This window comes from Anopheles stephensi, chromosome 3, assembly GCF_013141755.1.
Source record: "Anopheles stephensi strain Indian chromosome 3, UCI_ANSTEP_V1.0, whole genome shotgun sequence".
NCBI lineage: Eukaryota > Metazoa > Arthropoda > Insecta > Diptera > Culicidae > Anopheles > Anopheles stephensi.
This window is the reverse complement of record NC_050203.1, coordinates 18087306-18103349: the sequence shown is the minus strand read 5'-3', so window position 1 is coordinate 18103349 and position 16044 is coordinate 18087306. Positions and strand designations below refer to the sequence as shown.

At 44.5% G+C, this 16044-nt stretch overlaps 1 protein-coding gene across 2 annotated transcripts; it reads left to right on the top strand.

The window, feature by feature from the left end:
- Positions 1 to 2816: 2816 nt before the first annotated feature.
- LOC118512022 lies at positions 2817 to 15869 on the top strand. Of its 2 annotated transcripts, XM_036055806.1 has the most exons (9): positions 2818 to 3158; positions 10804 to 10922; positions 11003 to 11099; positions 11176 to 11334; positions 11401 to 12420; positions 12494 to 12725; positions 12795 to 12967; positions 13405 to 13529; positions 13599 to 15869. In XM_036055806.1, exons 2-9 carry the CDS (start codon positions 10836 to 10838, stop codon positions 13800 to 13802), a joined length of 2097 nt encoding a protein of 698 aa, XP_035911699.1. In that variant the 5' UTR covers positions 2818 to 3158; positions 10804 to 10835; the 3' UTR covers positions 13803 to 15869. The 2 variants fall into 2 exon arrangements, with proteins under 2 accessions (XP_035911700.1, XP_035911699.1); XM_036055807.1 differs by lacking the exon at positions 13599 to 15869 and having other exon boundaries at positions 2817 to 3158; positions 13377 to 13503.
- The last annotated feature ends 175 nt before the right edge of the window (positions 15870 to 16044 follow it).

The following is a 16044-nucleotide window of genomic DNA, read 5'->3' as shown; positions in this document are numbered from 1 at the left end:
AGATCATACTCGCTTATTTTTATTCACATTTCCCACTAATAACATCCTCTTTTTTGTGTTGCCTCACTTCGGAATTCATCAACTTTCGCACCAGATTATGTCCAGCGAGATATGCCCGCTGCAGACATTTCCCGGGAACGTAGCACATTCACCCGGAACACAGATTCACGGCGGTACTGGGCGCGTCGTTTTTACCATAGGCACACACAGACCGGCCCATCTGTGTTTCGCTTCTCGGTAATGGAAACAATTTCAACTTGTCACAGACTTTTTACTTTTACTTTTTCCCATCTCCCATTTTTTTCTCAACTTTACCACCATTTTGTTCTAGGAATTGCCGGGCGCTACAATTTGTGATGGGAAACTTTCACATTCAAACAATGAGACGATACGGGAATGTCTTGGGGATGAATGTCCTTGCTTGCTAAGCAATGCCAGACAAGGCCGCCCAGAAGGGATAAAGAAGCCGTCGTCGAGTTGCTTTAAATTTAATATTTATAAGACGATAAATGATGATGGGCAGCTGCTGGAAAGATCGATTTTAAGCTGATCATCCATGTTTGGAGCGATGGAAGAATATTTAAATGTTTCAACCTACGGTTGACAGTGATCGTTCTGCTTTGTGCTTTAACGATTGGGATTTAAATGATAATTTAAACTGATTTATATTAAAACCATCAGGATTCAAAGAGGGAAAAAATATAAGAAATAAAATCAATCAAAAATAAATAAATAAATAATATATAAAAATAATTCGAATTAAAATAAGTTAAGCAACGGATTGATCAATTAAGAAACTATCCCATTAATAAAAAAAGTAGTTCAAAACGACGTTATTAAAATTTTTATTGAAGGTAAAATATTAACATCCAAAATCAAATATCAGCATTTCATCTCGTGTATGTAATTAAACGCCTTTATCACCATCACCATCATCATCCTCATCGTTATGAAAAAAGGCTTTCCAAAGACTCTCAATCTAACTAATTGATCAGTCGAGTGCGTTCCTGAGAACATTTTCGCCATTTCATATCGCTCCTTAAGAACATCGTCTAACGCATCGCGCACCTCACCCAACAACAGCAACAATACAGGCATACGGCGAAGAACCCCCAACGATAACGCTAACGTCATCGTTCATCAGCATAATCCCATGCCCTACCTTTTTAAATTAATATCCCACTCGAGCGCTAAAGCTTCGCGAAGCGGTGCCGACAGCACACGGATCGGAAAGGCTGGATTTATCGGCAAGGACGCAAACACATTCCGGCACGCTAGTTTACGCTATTTTCGATGAAAAATGACATTCTTTTCCAGAATATCGGGCCGTGTTGTTCGGTATGGCTCCTCGCCCTCGCGTGCGTACCATCGATGGAGACGCCAGGTGCTTCATCCAATTCCAACTGTCGTTAGACCGAAGAAAGCAAAAGCAACAGAGAGAAAAGCACAAAAAAAGTACAATAAACTCATTGCATACTGACCCGACTGTAATCCACCGTCGGCAATCGAAGCGGCGAATGCTGGCGGGTGGTACTGTGAAATTAATTCAATTATTTCATACCATTCGCTTCCGGCTCGGTTCCCACCGGAACCGACTCGGGGCCCGACGGCTCCTGTTGCTTTGCCTTCAAAACGGACCGTTCGCGCTGTGGGCTAACAATGAAGGTTGTTAAAGCTTTTTTTTTATCTAAGTCGTCTTCGGTAAAAAGCTTTTTTTGTTCTGTTCGGTTCGCATGTTCGGGCAGCGAACGTCCCAAACCATGAATGAAATGGTGTATCGCGACTGTTTTCTCTAGTGTATGTATGTGTGCGTGGAAATGATATGATAAAACGTGGAAAAAACAGGGAGAAAGAGAGAGAAAGAGAGAACATCTACAGGCAGAAGACATTTTATGTTGACTGATCATGGATTGTACTCCTGGGACAATGAGCGAACGGGAATATTAGAAAGCAACTCGAACGGATTCCAAAACACAACCCCTCGGCGGAGAGAAAACACCACAAAGATGGAAGGAAAGTTAATAATAATGGAAGCAAGTGGGAAGTTGTTCTCTCAACGTTTCTCACGGGTGAGCTTTCGTTTGAATCGCAGGCGCAATGCTATCGATCTATGCTTCTTTGTAGCACAGTTGGCAGAATTTGTTAAGAATTAGGTTAAAAAATTCAAAATGTTTTTGAACACATAATTAACTGTATAAAGAAGTTTATTTATATTTCTGTTCTGCATTTATATCATTAGACTGGGGTTCAAATCCCATCCCGTCCACCTCCACGTACTGAAGACTGACTATCCAGCTACGGGTAAAATCTAGTCACAGTGCTAGAAATGGAATTCAACAACTTTTCCCTACTATCTTCCTAGCTCAAACTCGACTCCACTGTAATGCATGTTTTCATTCCTTTTTGGCCTATTCATGTTAAAATACGCATGTACTTTGTATTTAATACGCATGTAATCAAATTTAATGCGATTTTTTGTCTAAATTTTATTTTATTTCAAAATTTATAAAATAAAAAAGGAGTAAAAACTAACTAATAATATCGACAGATAAGTCATTTCCTAGATAATATAAGCAGATTTGATCTTCCATTAATCCTCCAGATACCATCCCATCATTGTAAAATAAATTCGTTTCCTTCTTTCCCACTGTGCAAGAACCAGGATGACATTCGCATCCTGGGATAGACAAAAAAAGCTCTATGGAAAAAAGCTCCAACGCACATTCTCTCGCGCTCCCTCTCTCATATTTATCTACCACCACTACCACCACTACGGGATAGGCTCGCTTCTGAGCAACTGTATAAATAGGGGCACTTCGGTCGGATTTTCAAGCCGACCACATTTAGTACGCAAAACTCGGCCGCACGAAACAGTCTTTACATACAGCCTCGTCACATACACAGGTGACAAATTCCCTAGATGGTGACCGTACAGTGAAGCCCTCACCGTGCGTGCGTACGTGCGTGCGTACCCGTCTTTTTGGGGAGAAAGTGAGAAAAAAAAGAGAAAGACAAATAAGCACGTAAAGTGTAGAACGCATTAGAAAGTACAAACGAGTCAAGGACATAAAACCATTCGAAAACCAACAGTGAACAGTGAACTCATACACGGACACATACACCGAGTGCTCTTTGTGAATAAAAAAAAAAACGCCAGGGTGAGTGTAACACGCTGTGAAAGGTGTGTTTGTTCGCTGCGGGAAAAGGGATGGAATGGGCAGATTTAGAGTGAAATTCAAAGCCCACCAAGGATAACGGTGACAACAACGGTGTGGGTAAGGTGTACACGAACCGGGGGCCGGAGTTTTCCCCATTCGGTGCGTGTGTTGCGTGAAGTCATCGCAAAGGGGTGGTTCTTCCCCGCTCGGACGGTAATTAGATACGGTTGATGTGTGCTCGTGACGATCTACCACGGTAGCCGCCATTTGCAGCCCTACGGTAGCCCCCACGAAGTGAAGCCTGTCTTGCTACGGACAGGCAGTGAACGCAAACAAACAGGATATTAATGCTGGACGAGCATCCAAACAAACCTTCCCACAGCAGTCTTCGGGTGGGATGAAAATAACTCACCTGCTCGTGCTACGCTCGAATTGGGATTAGTTTGCACAATTATGCTTAACGCCGCCGTCTACACATCGTCCGTAGTAGTAGGTTCACGGTACACGGTTACCATGGTGGTGATGATGTATGACAGTGTGCTGCATGTTGACAGCTCTCCAGCTCAAGTAGGCTGCGAAGTAGGTGGTAAAACTAATTGCCAAACAAGATGATGAGGATGATCATGCTTTCTTCTATCGCTCTCTCTCTCTCGTGGAAAATTTTCGGGAAAACTCCCAGGTTAATACAGTCGATCTTGAAGCTCACCTTTTAGACGTGAAAGAATGTTCCCCCGGTCCATTCGACCAGAATCGTTTTCAAAAAGCCTGCTGTGAACTTTCGGCCTTTGTTTTTCTTCCAAACATGAGCAACAAGTTATGCACCATTATGACTCGCTTCGTTTGCCTAGTCGTTAAAGGTGAGCTTATCAGGTTACGGAAAGGCGCACGACGATAAACCATCCCACGAACGACGGAAGAAGGGTTTTGTTGTTTACGTACAACCCTCAACTCCAGCTTTACACAAACACACACAGCAACGGAAAAATAGCCGAACGAAAAAACATGGTTACAGCTTCCATTTTTTGCTTACCCTTTTCCCTGTGCTCTGCCAAGTGGCCACTTGGTCGTGTTTTGTTAAGTTGTTCTGTTCCCCACCGTCATCGTTCTCTGCACGGTAAAGGTGAGTTATGCTTTTTTTTGTTTCCTCTCAAGACACGAGTCATACTCACCGTGCCCTTTTGCTCTTTAAATCACCCAAAAAAGAAAACTCGATGACGATGTTGAATGATGAGAATGATGAAGTTAAACTTGAACTCCTTGTGCTTCTTTTCTTTTTCGGCTTCCACCCCCACTAGCAGGTTCTGTTACCTTCCTGGAACCGATTCACACTGATTGGAGGAGAAGAATTGGAAAATAATCTCATTTAAATACATCCCCCATACCTTCGCCAGCATCCCTATGTGCGCCCGTGTGCGTGTGTGCCTGTGTTAGCTTAGAAGGAACGGAAATTCTTCGTCTCGTACGAAAGTATTTTAATAACATTCTGTCTACCGGGGAACTTCGACCGTTCAACGCTGCCTCGCAATTACTTATTGATTGGCGTGTGAAGCAATCGGCAGACGGAGGCGCACACGAACCTAACCTTTTCTTTTTGGCGTATATGCAGTAATGAGTCACGTGGGTTGATTTGCTGGGGCGAAAGTTCAATAAAATACCTTCAGATGTAGATCAGTTGAAAAGACCCAGCAAGATGAAAGGATTTCTTTCGTTTCGTTTTGCATAAGAAAACTTGTGATGTTGATTGTGGCTGGGAAAAAGTGTTGCCAGCAGCCTCCGGTTTTGTAATGAAAAAGAAGCGATCCCCAAATGAGCAAACTTGAGTCCCACATGTGATGTGAAGCGATAGATATTCGCAACATTGCTGCTGCTGATGATGACCGGTAACCTTTTCGATTGCCTTTAGAGTCCGCCCTTTTCTGATGAAGGTTGAGGTTGAAGATGACGTACCATACACCGGTATCAGTATCATCATCATCATCACCATCATCATCATCATCATTATGTGGGTAAACTCCACACAATGTTTCTCGTTCTCCCCTTGGGGAATTCCTAGTGCTTATTCAATAAGGCACCAACAACTCCTACACGTGTATAACGCTCAGGGCAGCCAAGTTCTACTTGCCGGTCTCAGTAGCAATCTGTCCCGGCCAGCACACTTTATAGCTTCGGTAGCAAAAAAAAAAACGGTATGTCCACAATTTTTTACCCATTATTATTTTCTGTTTTCGATCCCATATCTGAAAGCACTCTGACCAACGCACGAAAATGGCATCGAAATGTAATTGGACATTGGACAAACAGTCTGCGCGGTATGGGCGCCATGCGCCTGACGGTGCACGGTTATTTATTAAGCTCACTGAAGTGCGAACGCATTATCGTACACATCAGCAAAACAAACCGTCGTCCCAACCGTTGGCCACAAAGCGCCACAAATGAAGGGTTCATCCAGTCTACTCACCACCGCCCATCCGCCCACCGACGTGGGCGATAATTTATCAACCTTTCGGATCAGTTGGACAGAGTCACGGGACGGGGAAGCGCTGAAGATGGGTCGGTTGGTACGGAGGGGTACGAAACCTCATTTGTCAGTCAGCTGCCGCAGGGTGTCACATTTTCCCGGACTTGTTGAATCTTCGGCCCTATCGGTTTGTTGACGGTTGTGTTTTGCTCTTAATTTTCCCATAATCGTTCAACCGGACAAATGCGCGTCTGCGTGTGTGTGTGTGTGTGTGTGTAAAGGCAGTTCATCCATCAAAGTTATTGATCCGTGCGAGACCCAACCAGAGTTTCGGGCGAATGTTATTAATTAGCCCGGATTACAGCCGTTTGCGAAATCGATCCGGGCGCATAAACCGATACGCGGAGATCGTTTGCGTGCCTGCGGTGATTCATTTGCGGAAAGTAAAGCACGTGCCGGTGAGTGGATTCAGTGGAATAAATTACAATTTCACCGATACCGCTGCCGGTCAGGACGGAAAGGAAAATTGTGTTGCCTCCAATACCTCCAGCGCCACATACACACACCACCACCACCATTCCGCTGTGCAAATTGAACGCCTCCAGCGGCTACAAATCTCTGCTCGCCACCTCCAAACCCCCAACGAACTAGCTCAAATGGGACATAAACTTTTCCGCGGGGGGGGGGGGGGGTGAGAAAGCTCTTTTCCATCGTCCACTCGCTCATTCGTTCGCAGGGTGCAAACGGGACGATATAAAACTTTGCAATCGAGACCGATCGAAACAAAACCGTCCGCTAACATCTCTCGCGGATGTGCGTTATCGGGCATCGGGCCACACACACTCACACACCAAAGGCAATAAAAAATGGACATAAATTCTTGCGTCACCACCACCATCGCGCGTTACCATTTTTCTTACGGTCCAATCGCTTTGCTTTTGCATCGATCACATCCCATTCGGTAACGCACAGGTAACTGGGGGGTTGGAGTGAAGTACAAACGATTGATGATTAGCCATTGATCGTATCGTACCAGTCCGTTTCGCTGGCTTGGAAGTCTGGCGATGGGCAAAGTTACCTTTTGCTTTAAGTTTGGGAAACCAGAATTTGAAGAGTGAGTTTGATTTGGTTTGATTGCTTTTCAAATGAATCCTCTTATGTACGAGACATATAATTAGAATTTCTATTCTAAATCCCCCTCAAAGCCATTCAACTTGAGCCGTCAAACTCATCTTAATAAAAGTTTTAATCTCTTTTGACTTTTATTAACAGTTTCGCAACGCGCTGTAAAGATTTATCCACTTCCCGAAAACATTCTATTTCTAGACTTATCACGCTCTCTAATTTTCCCAAAACTTTCCAACCGACTTGACATTTGCCGCTCACGCAAGTCACTCCATCAAACCGACTTTGCCCGACCCTCACTTAATGTGTCCTCTCGACGCCACCAGTGCTAAAAAGTACTTGAATAATAAAGCTTGACAGGCGACGTGGGGCTGGTGGAGCGCTCACCAGCACCAGCCAGCGACAGGTGAAGTAGAAATTTGAAATTCAATCGAAATCAACCGACCGACCGGTCCGCTGTCAACAACATGCACGAACGGTGTACTGTCCAACCGAAGTCCGAGCTGCGTGTATGTGTGGACACTCCTGGCTCCTGGTTCGTTTCGCGATATCGAACCCCATGCCCCGGCGGTTGAATGTCACCGGGGTCATTTGAGCGTACCGGAGACCGTAAACTTACGCATCCATCTATACCAAGGAACCGTGACCGGTGCATTATTCTGGTTGCGCGAATGCTTCCGGACACTGGGAAATGTTGCCATAACACAATGGTTATGGTTGGGAATAAAATTTTACAACACATAGACAGGGGAAGAAGAATGCTAATGGAATCACGGGATGGGTTTTGTGTCTGTGTGTGTGTTGAGAATGGAAAGTGCACATTCAAGGCATCATTTTGATTTAAGTGCGCTATTGCAGGATGTGGTTTTGGCGTTATTGGTTGTATCGCTATTTGCTACTTTTCTACTGTTTTCCTTTCCTTTGCAATAGGTTGTTTTTATTTTTTATTATTGGATTTCATTATGTTTTTTTTTCTGTTTCTATTTTCTTCTATTATGTCAATAAAATAATTGACAAACTCATTACAGACCGAGTAAATAACAGTTCTATCAAGAGCATTCACTCAAAATATCAAACATTACCATCAATCATAGATTCCACCATGCTTCGCAACAAGCTTTTTAAACTATTTTGAATATATCTCATAACTTGATATTTATAGTACTGCAAGTCCGGTTCTTGTTGTTTTAAGTTGCGCTAATTACAAAATACTCCAGGGTAATAGGTCTGGAGAGTTTGGAAGCCAATACTTTGGACTGTTGAAGCGGGTGAAGGCATCTACTTTATACTATATTTTTTAATATACCAGACTTGACTACAATTTTCTAGAAATTCCGCATAGTCGTCTGAAGGCAAACCTCTTTGGATAATGCGAAGTCATCACATCGACTGCAGACGGTACAGATCAGATCACCATTCACGGTTTGACGAAATTTAGCCTGTATTAAACGAGGAATGGTCTACCAACTCACTAGTTTATGACTAATTGTATTAATTCATTCAGGGAGTACTAGGCAGCAGTCATAATACTTCTATTGTTGTGAATGACACGAATCATTATGATGCAATTTATTCTCTTCAATAATTCAAGAGGACTCCAACCATCCATCTCTTGTGATATTTAGAATGTAAATAAAGAAGAAATTCCTCCTATATTTTGACTACGTAACAACTTAGAGATCAAATCTCCTCCGGACCGTACTCCTAAACCAATTTGCGGTCTTGTTTGTCAGATTTTATTTTATAAAGTTTTCATTAACCCAATACATATCACGAGCAGATACCCAACGATCTGTTTTGTTATTCAATTTGTATAATACGCATATCATTTGCAGCCTCCAACCAGCCTCCATTAGCTTTATTATCCCATCTCAATAAAACGAGCCCACAAATAAGCGGACCGACACCGCTATTTTGGGCAACAACCATTTACCACGTCACAAGCCCTTACCAATCAACTACGCAATACCAAAAATGTTCCAGAAACAAATCCCAAAAACCCGGCCCGGCCACCAGGTATAATCCGATTGCCATCTAGATCTCATTTAGATTACCCCGGGTCGACAGATTGGAAAAACCATCGATCCGACTTTCGTGCCGGTGCCGCTGGGCTAATCCGTCCTGAAGCATATTGGAATATTATTTAAATAAAATTAATTAGTCGGTAATGTCTGCCAAAAACCCCCTTTCGCTCCTCTCACGACACGATGAGTCCCGGCGGCGGTTTGCAGTGATGATAACGTTGTCCTCCAAACAAGATGACGTACCGTCGCTATTACTTGGCAATAAGCGAAACCGGCACCCGGGGGGACAAACTGTCGACTATGCTATCGATAGTGTTTGTCGACTCGTCTAACGAGCTTTGAAGCGAGCTCCTGACCACAAAACTTTCCCCTTTTTCCCTGGTGCCTTGGAGACGAAGATTAAAATTGTCTACCGTCTCAAAGGACCCAAAACAAACATTTATCCTGGTGACGAGACGTAAGATGTGATTGGAATTGATACAGAGAAAGTTGGGAGAGTGTCTGTTGTATCATCACGTCAGCAAGTTTGGAGCTAAGTAGCTTTCTTGATTCACCTTCTCAAACCACCAGAGGACAAGCTCCCAGTGCTCCAGACCTATTTTTGGATTTGTGAAACGTGTTAATCCCATTTTTTATAGCATTCGAGGAGATACTCGTTCTTGGACCATTCCCCCCCCCCCCCCCCACGCACGTCTAAGCTGACATTCTGGAGCAGCTCTTTTATGATAATATGTTTCGTAGAATCCTTGCGATGCGTAAGTGGTGAGATCGCCTAATGCTAGCAAATGAACCTGGTTCTCTCCGACCGACACCAACGATGATAGCGACGAGTGTTCTAGTGGTGCCTTTCGAGTGGAAAATGGTTCCTTTAATCCGGCCCCTCATCTGTCATAATCATTCGAATCACTTACCCTCCGCGTCGATGGGTCTCACCCGTTAGAAGCCCTTATCCTAAAGTACGCAATAAAAATGTCTAACCAACACGGCTATTCGACTTCCAGCGCAGCATCCTGCTTGTTGATTTTGTTTCCTGCCAGCCATTGGAGTTTCTCCTACTCGACTCGGGAGGTTATGGCACATTCTACTGGATTCTTTTATTTCTAGCCAGAGAAATGAGTATCATGCTATTCGAATGATTTAAACCCCTAACCACCATCACCATCACGACTAAGCCGATCATTTGCAGTCACCTTGTGCCGACCCACAGCCGTTCGTTCTATTTCGCTTTAACATTCTTCTGACTTCCGAGGCCGATTGTGTGATGTTTGTCCTTCCTGTCCTAGCTATTTTGTTTTGAACCACTGTCGTTCTGGTCAATTTCCGTACACTGTGTGCAACGAGACTGCACACAATGTTTCAAGCTGACGGTATAAACCACGGCTCTATAACAACGCGTCCTTCCTGGTGTGGTGTGACCGGCATCAGCCAGCAACGCATTTGCCATCCCACTTTGTGCTTGTGGACGTTGGAATCCTTACGTTGAAAAATGTCATTTGCACTGCACACGCTGAGCCGCCCTGTCCCGCCGGCACCCCGGTGGAGTACGGTGATGATGATGATTTTACTAAGGGGCAAAAATATTTGCAACGGCATGAGACTCACCATTTTGTAATGCCATGCCAGGACGTGACTAATGCCCGTTGGGAAAGGAGCCGGATCTGCGAAAAACCCGTAGCAAGAATATAGGAAGTAGCAAAACATAAATCGTGCCGTGCCCGTGGAAGCCGATTACAAATTGCGTTTGCTTCCGGTTTCAATTTCTCCCGTAATACAAACTCGTAAGAGGAGATATATGGTCACATTATCGTGTTTATACTTTGAACCCCCCGCTTCACTTGGTAACCGATACGATGGCGTCAGGGCTGTGGAATAAAGCTCCAATCTTACGAACCGGTTACCGTGCCCGTATCCAACTTTTCATCGTAGCCATATGATTGAAATTTTTTAACAGCTGAAAAGAAGGTTTTTTTTTGTCAAACAGTCCAATAACATCAATTCTTTGAACCTGCTCGCAATCTGTTTCTTCCCGAATTCGCAGAATTTTCCTTTTGTGAACGCCACCAACCAGCAATGGCGGGTTTCACCATCTACACGCTGCTGGTTCTCGGAACCAGCCTGGTAGTGTTGGGCTCGCAGCATTCACCGTACTCGCTACAGGTAGCGTTCGATTCGCAATTCCAGTTGATGATGGATTTCATTCAAAAAATTAAAAAAAAACACACCATCCCTTTTTGCAGGCTGCCATTGATGCTCTACATCGCCGGGAAGCTCAGCTGGCACTGCGAGAAGAGGCCGCTGCCGAGCAACTGGACGACGATGGCTACTGGATGGAACGTAAGAACCATTTTCATCTCCAGCACTTATCCAGGTGCTTCTTTGTGACCTACATTTGGTAACTTGGTTTCCATAGCAACCGACGAGCAGCAACAACAGTTCCGCCCGAACCGACAACGGTTGAATCGCATTCTGGCAAACTATTTGCGACGTCCGGACCAGGAAGACCCGGAAGATGCTTACGATCCGTACGATTTGGACACACGGAAACGGTCCGTCTTTAGGGAGCGAGATGGTGAGTTACGGTAGAGGAAAAGGATTCGAGCTACGGCTACTAATTGTTTCTGGTCTGGCTTGGCAGAACAATCATCCTATCCGACGGTGTTCCGTGAGCGAGAGTTGGAGAAATCTTATGCACATCCCGACCTGTCCGCCGATTTCTTGAAAGCCGTCAATCGCGAAGCAAATGCCGAGCGGGAAGAAGAGTTCCAGGAGCGTCTCCAGCAGCTGTGGGACAAGTATCAGCAGGAGGAGAACGAAATCGAACAGCGGCTCTTTGAGGAGGAACCACTGCAGGGTCCGGCAGGGTACGAAAAGCGGCAAGGATTCCCGATGTCCGAATCGGAACCATCTCCCGCCCATTACGGGCCTCCGATGCAGGAACGCAAGCGAACCCTGCCGATCCTTCCCTGGCTGCCTGCTACACGCAAGAAGCGTTTCCCAGTAGCCAAACGATCACCCAAACCGGAAGCTCCTCCATCGGGAACGGACGAGAAGGTGGCGAAGGATCTGCAAGCCCTTTTCGGCGCTCCGATCGAGCAAAAGCGCAAACGATCGAGCGAACCAGCACACGCACCGGTCAGTTCTACGGCAAGCTCGGGCACTTCCACCACGGTTGCATCCCCCACAACGGAACGAGCGCTGGAAGCGAATAAAGCGAAGCGAGAATCGAGCGATGAACATCACGAGCATAGCTCCGAGGAAGGACCGGACGATGACGAGCACGAACACGAGCACGATCATGAGGAGTCGAGCGAAGAGTTTGAGGGTGAGGATGACGATCGGAAGAAGAAACGTTCCGTGCGCAAACGGTCCAATCTGGAGGTGGTGAAGGAAGATCAAATTCTGCCCGGCGACATTGGGGAGTTTAAGTCGAAGAAATCGATCCAGTGGAACAAGTACTTCGGTATGGATCGTAGGAAAAAGGATGGCCGTAATGGTGGACCCGTACCCTACCCGCTGAGCTTCTACAAGACGTACGACGAGGATCGCAAAAAGAAGAACATCAATCAGGACAAGCTGGAAAGTATGGCGCAGAAGCTGAAAGGCATCGAGGATCTTATTCTGGACCAGATGGTTAAGTACACGGGGGATCATGAAGGTATGTGTCTGTTGTGAGTCTTTCTCAAACGAGTTGCAAGATGTTTTTGATCCGTTTTTCTTATTAAACAAAGGTTCTATGACCGAACCGGATGAGTTGGAAAAATTGAAAGACAAGCTGGTGGCACGGTTGGCCACCGCGTACAGTATCGAGAAGATGCGCCACACGCTGGAACGGTTGAAGGATTCGGTAAGCGATGATCAGCTGAAGCTGAACGAGGTGGAACCGGAGCAACCACGTGAAGAGAAGGAGAAAGCTAAGCGAGTCGCTGTCAAGAAGGAACGCGCTGAGTACGATCACAGCCAGTAAGTAGTGGAACAGAGAAGACATTTGACTGGATATTAATGAACCTTTTTTTTTTTCAAATTTCTCAGACACAGCATGGAAGGTAACGAAAAGGTAGCGCACGAAGAGGTGGAAAACAATCTCGATGATGCTGAGGGTGATAAGAAGAAGAAGAAGCGCACCCAGAAACGGTACCAGGAAATATTCCGAGCGCCCGAGGAGCCAGAGATGGACGATGAGTTTGGCCGAGGGCTGGTTGTTGGTAAGTTCCAAATGTTTTTTTGAGATCAGATTGCCTAGGCCTGCCTAGAAGTTGAAGTTATCTATAGAATTATAACTCACTTCATCTGGCTTGTCTGTGGAAAACTTAAACGTCATCAAACCTTCTTTACTTGGCCAATACATCCTCTACAGTTATTAGGTCCTGTTAGCGGGTTTAAAGGGCTTTACACACCTGAAGATAACCTTTTAAGTTTATAGATAGAGAGTACAATTTCTTAGAGGACGCTTATAGCCCTCACAGTTGCAACTCTGTGAAGTCCAAAGTCCAACCATCGTAACCGATATTTTGAGGCAAGAAGTTTCCTGGAGAGATTTGATTCGCATACGATGGCGTCTAATGTTTTATTTCCTGTTTTGTTTTATACTTTCTTCATTATTGCCTCTGCGAGCTCGTACTTAGGCATCTTTTCCTTCCAGAGTCCACTGAATGTCCACTGCTAGATGCGTTCGAGCGGCGATGTCGTGGCGTGGACGTGCTTAGCGGTGACATCTATCAGGAGCTGCTACCAGCCTGCGGAGCCCATCAACTATGCTACCTATGCGTAAGTGGCAACGCTCACAACCAATACCCATACCCTTGCCCTAATCACACAACTTCCCTTTTCCCGCAGGGTGTTTCCCCGAAAGTGTGCGATCTACAGTATCTGTCGGAGGCGGACAATATATGCGAAAACCAACCGGACTGCCAGACGACCGCCCGGTCCGTGCTGATGATACTGCGCGGATTTCCCGGCCCGCAGCTAGGTCCACGCGAGTGCGCCAAAAATCCCTGCCTGTACCGGGCCATGGTTGAGGTTGGTGTCGTTGTAAATTAATTGCCGCCGTTGGTCCCACGTCACCCACACCGGTTCACCATTCCGATAACGATGTCTTGATGTGAAGTTTGTGAATTTGTTATCTCGATAAGTTTCCCATTCATGAGCACCCTGGTTAGCTTTCGGTGTGCAGTCGAACGGCTCGAAGCTGTACAGTGAACCGATCTACTTGCCCCAATGGTGCAATATAGCCCACACTAAGGCTACCCGAAGAACAACGATGATCAGTATACCGAGAGAGAGAAGAAAAAACTGGTTCGCCAGAGAGCCGGAAAAAAGCGGAACCTTTCCTCAACGTGTGTATTTGTACGAACGAACGGCTCTCCTTATCGTGGAGCTCATTTTTAATCGCATATCGATAACTATGTATGTATGTTTCCAAAGCCACGCACAACGCCACCCCTTAATGTCAACCGTCGCGGCATCAAAGATTTATCACTGATTTTTTGTGTTATGGTTATCATGCTGCATTACTGCAACGTACTTACTCTCTAGTTACTCAGCAGGCGTTACGTTGCTATAGCAACCCAACCCAAACGCTCTCGATGTAACCGATCCGGCACATCCGGATGGGGTGTTTTCGTTCCACCTCGTTTAAGCGTAAGTTTGAAGGAGAAAAAAAAAGCAAAAGTATATATAAATGTGCTCGCTGTATAAGTAAGATTTTTGTCAACCATTATTTACAAAACTTATATAGTAATTTAAAGAAAAACACAAACACACACGTACACAAGAAAAAAACCAAACTGACAAAAGCAAAGGATATTGAAAACCAGTAATCGACTAGGTCGGTACGACCTTATCTCTAGTTGTGAGAATAAAAAAAAAGAAGAAACACAGAAAAAATGCTATATACATATACAAAACAAAAAGCTATATTATACTGAATGTGTACTGGATAAGTTTCTGAAACAAATAAAGAAAAATAATAATTTACAAAACAAACAGTAAAAAGATAAGTAAAACAAAACCACACTAAAAAAAACGAATACCCCAGCCTAGAACAGTGCATTTTAAAACTGGAAGGAAATGTAAACCGAACTTGTAAGCCCTTACAAAACGAACGAACGAAATGGAAAGATGGAAAGAAAAAATGGAAAAGAAACATACGAAAGTTAAAAAAACCTACAATCCCGACAATAAGAAACACAAAACGACGAATGGAAAACAATAAAACACACACACATACACAAACATTGGCCACCAACATTAGAAGGCACACTTGCGGGCTGGGGTGTTTTTTATGGTGAGTTCTATGAATAACAAACAGGAAGGAACGAAAGTTGGAAAAGCAAAAAAACAGTCTGAAGCTCTTGCTGAACTGGTAGGTGACTAGATGAAGTAACACAAACTTACACACACACACGTAAAGACCCATCGGGACACACCTACACACACCGACACACATTCCGTTAAGAACTAATGAAACTGAACTGAGTGCAGCTATTAGTTTTATGTGTCGGTTGAAGCAGAAACCATAGTTTGCAGTGTGAGTGAATGAAAACAATAAAATGTAATACACAATTATAAACAGACGAACATAAGCAAATATTCTACTACAAGGTTTTCCCCCAGTACTTCAAAAGCAAAAACAAAAACCCCCTCCCCCACACACTCCACAGTCGATCGGTTTAGTATGGGCGATAGGTGAGATACGGTGAACATCTAAGTGTGCGTTAACGCTTTAAAATACGTTTAAAACATGAAGATGAGTTTACACTGCGAAAACATGTGTCATTGTGAGGTACTTAAAGCAGGCCATGAAACTTTTTGTTGAAGTATACTAAACACACACAAACACAAGCGCGTGAAAATTATTATTGACAGAATATGTACACTTAAAGGTGGAATTTGCTCTAACAATAGTTTCCCTTCAACAAATTGACCGATACACAGGCAGCATACACAACCGATCGACCTACAAACAAAAAAGTAAAACTACCGATCGACCTACAAACGAAACCACACGAAGCAGAATTGTGGTGTGGCTACAAACCACTAAACAAATCAATGCGGCAAACAGTCAGTATTTGTTGAAATCTAAATAAACTTAACGAAATCCCAAAACCCCACAATGGATGGTTTTATTTTCTAATATATTCGAATGTATGAGATTATTTCGGAGCGGAGCGATCCCTTGCGGTAACTGTCCCCTGCTGAGTCGTCTTGGGAAGTGAGAGCTCCGTGGTTGTTCCCCCGGGCAAAACACGCCACGGAACGGATACTTGAGTGCTATCAATGA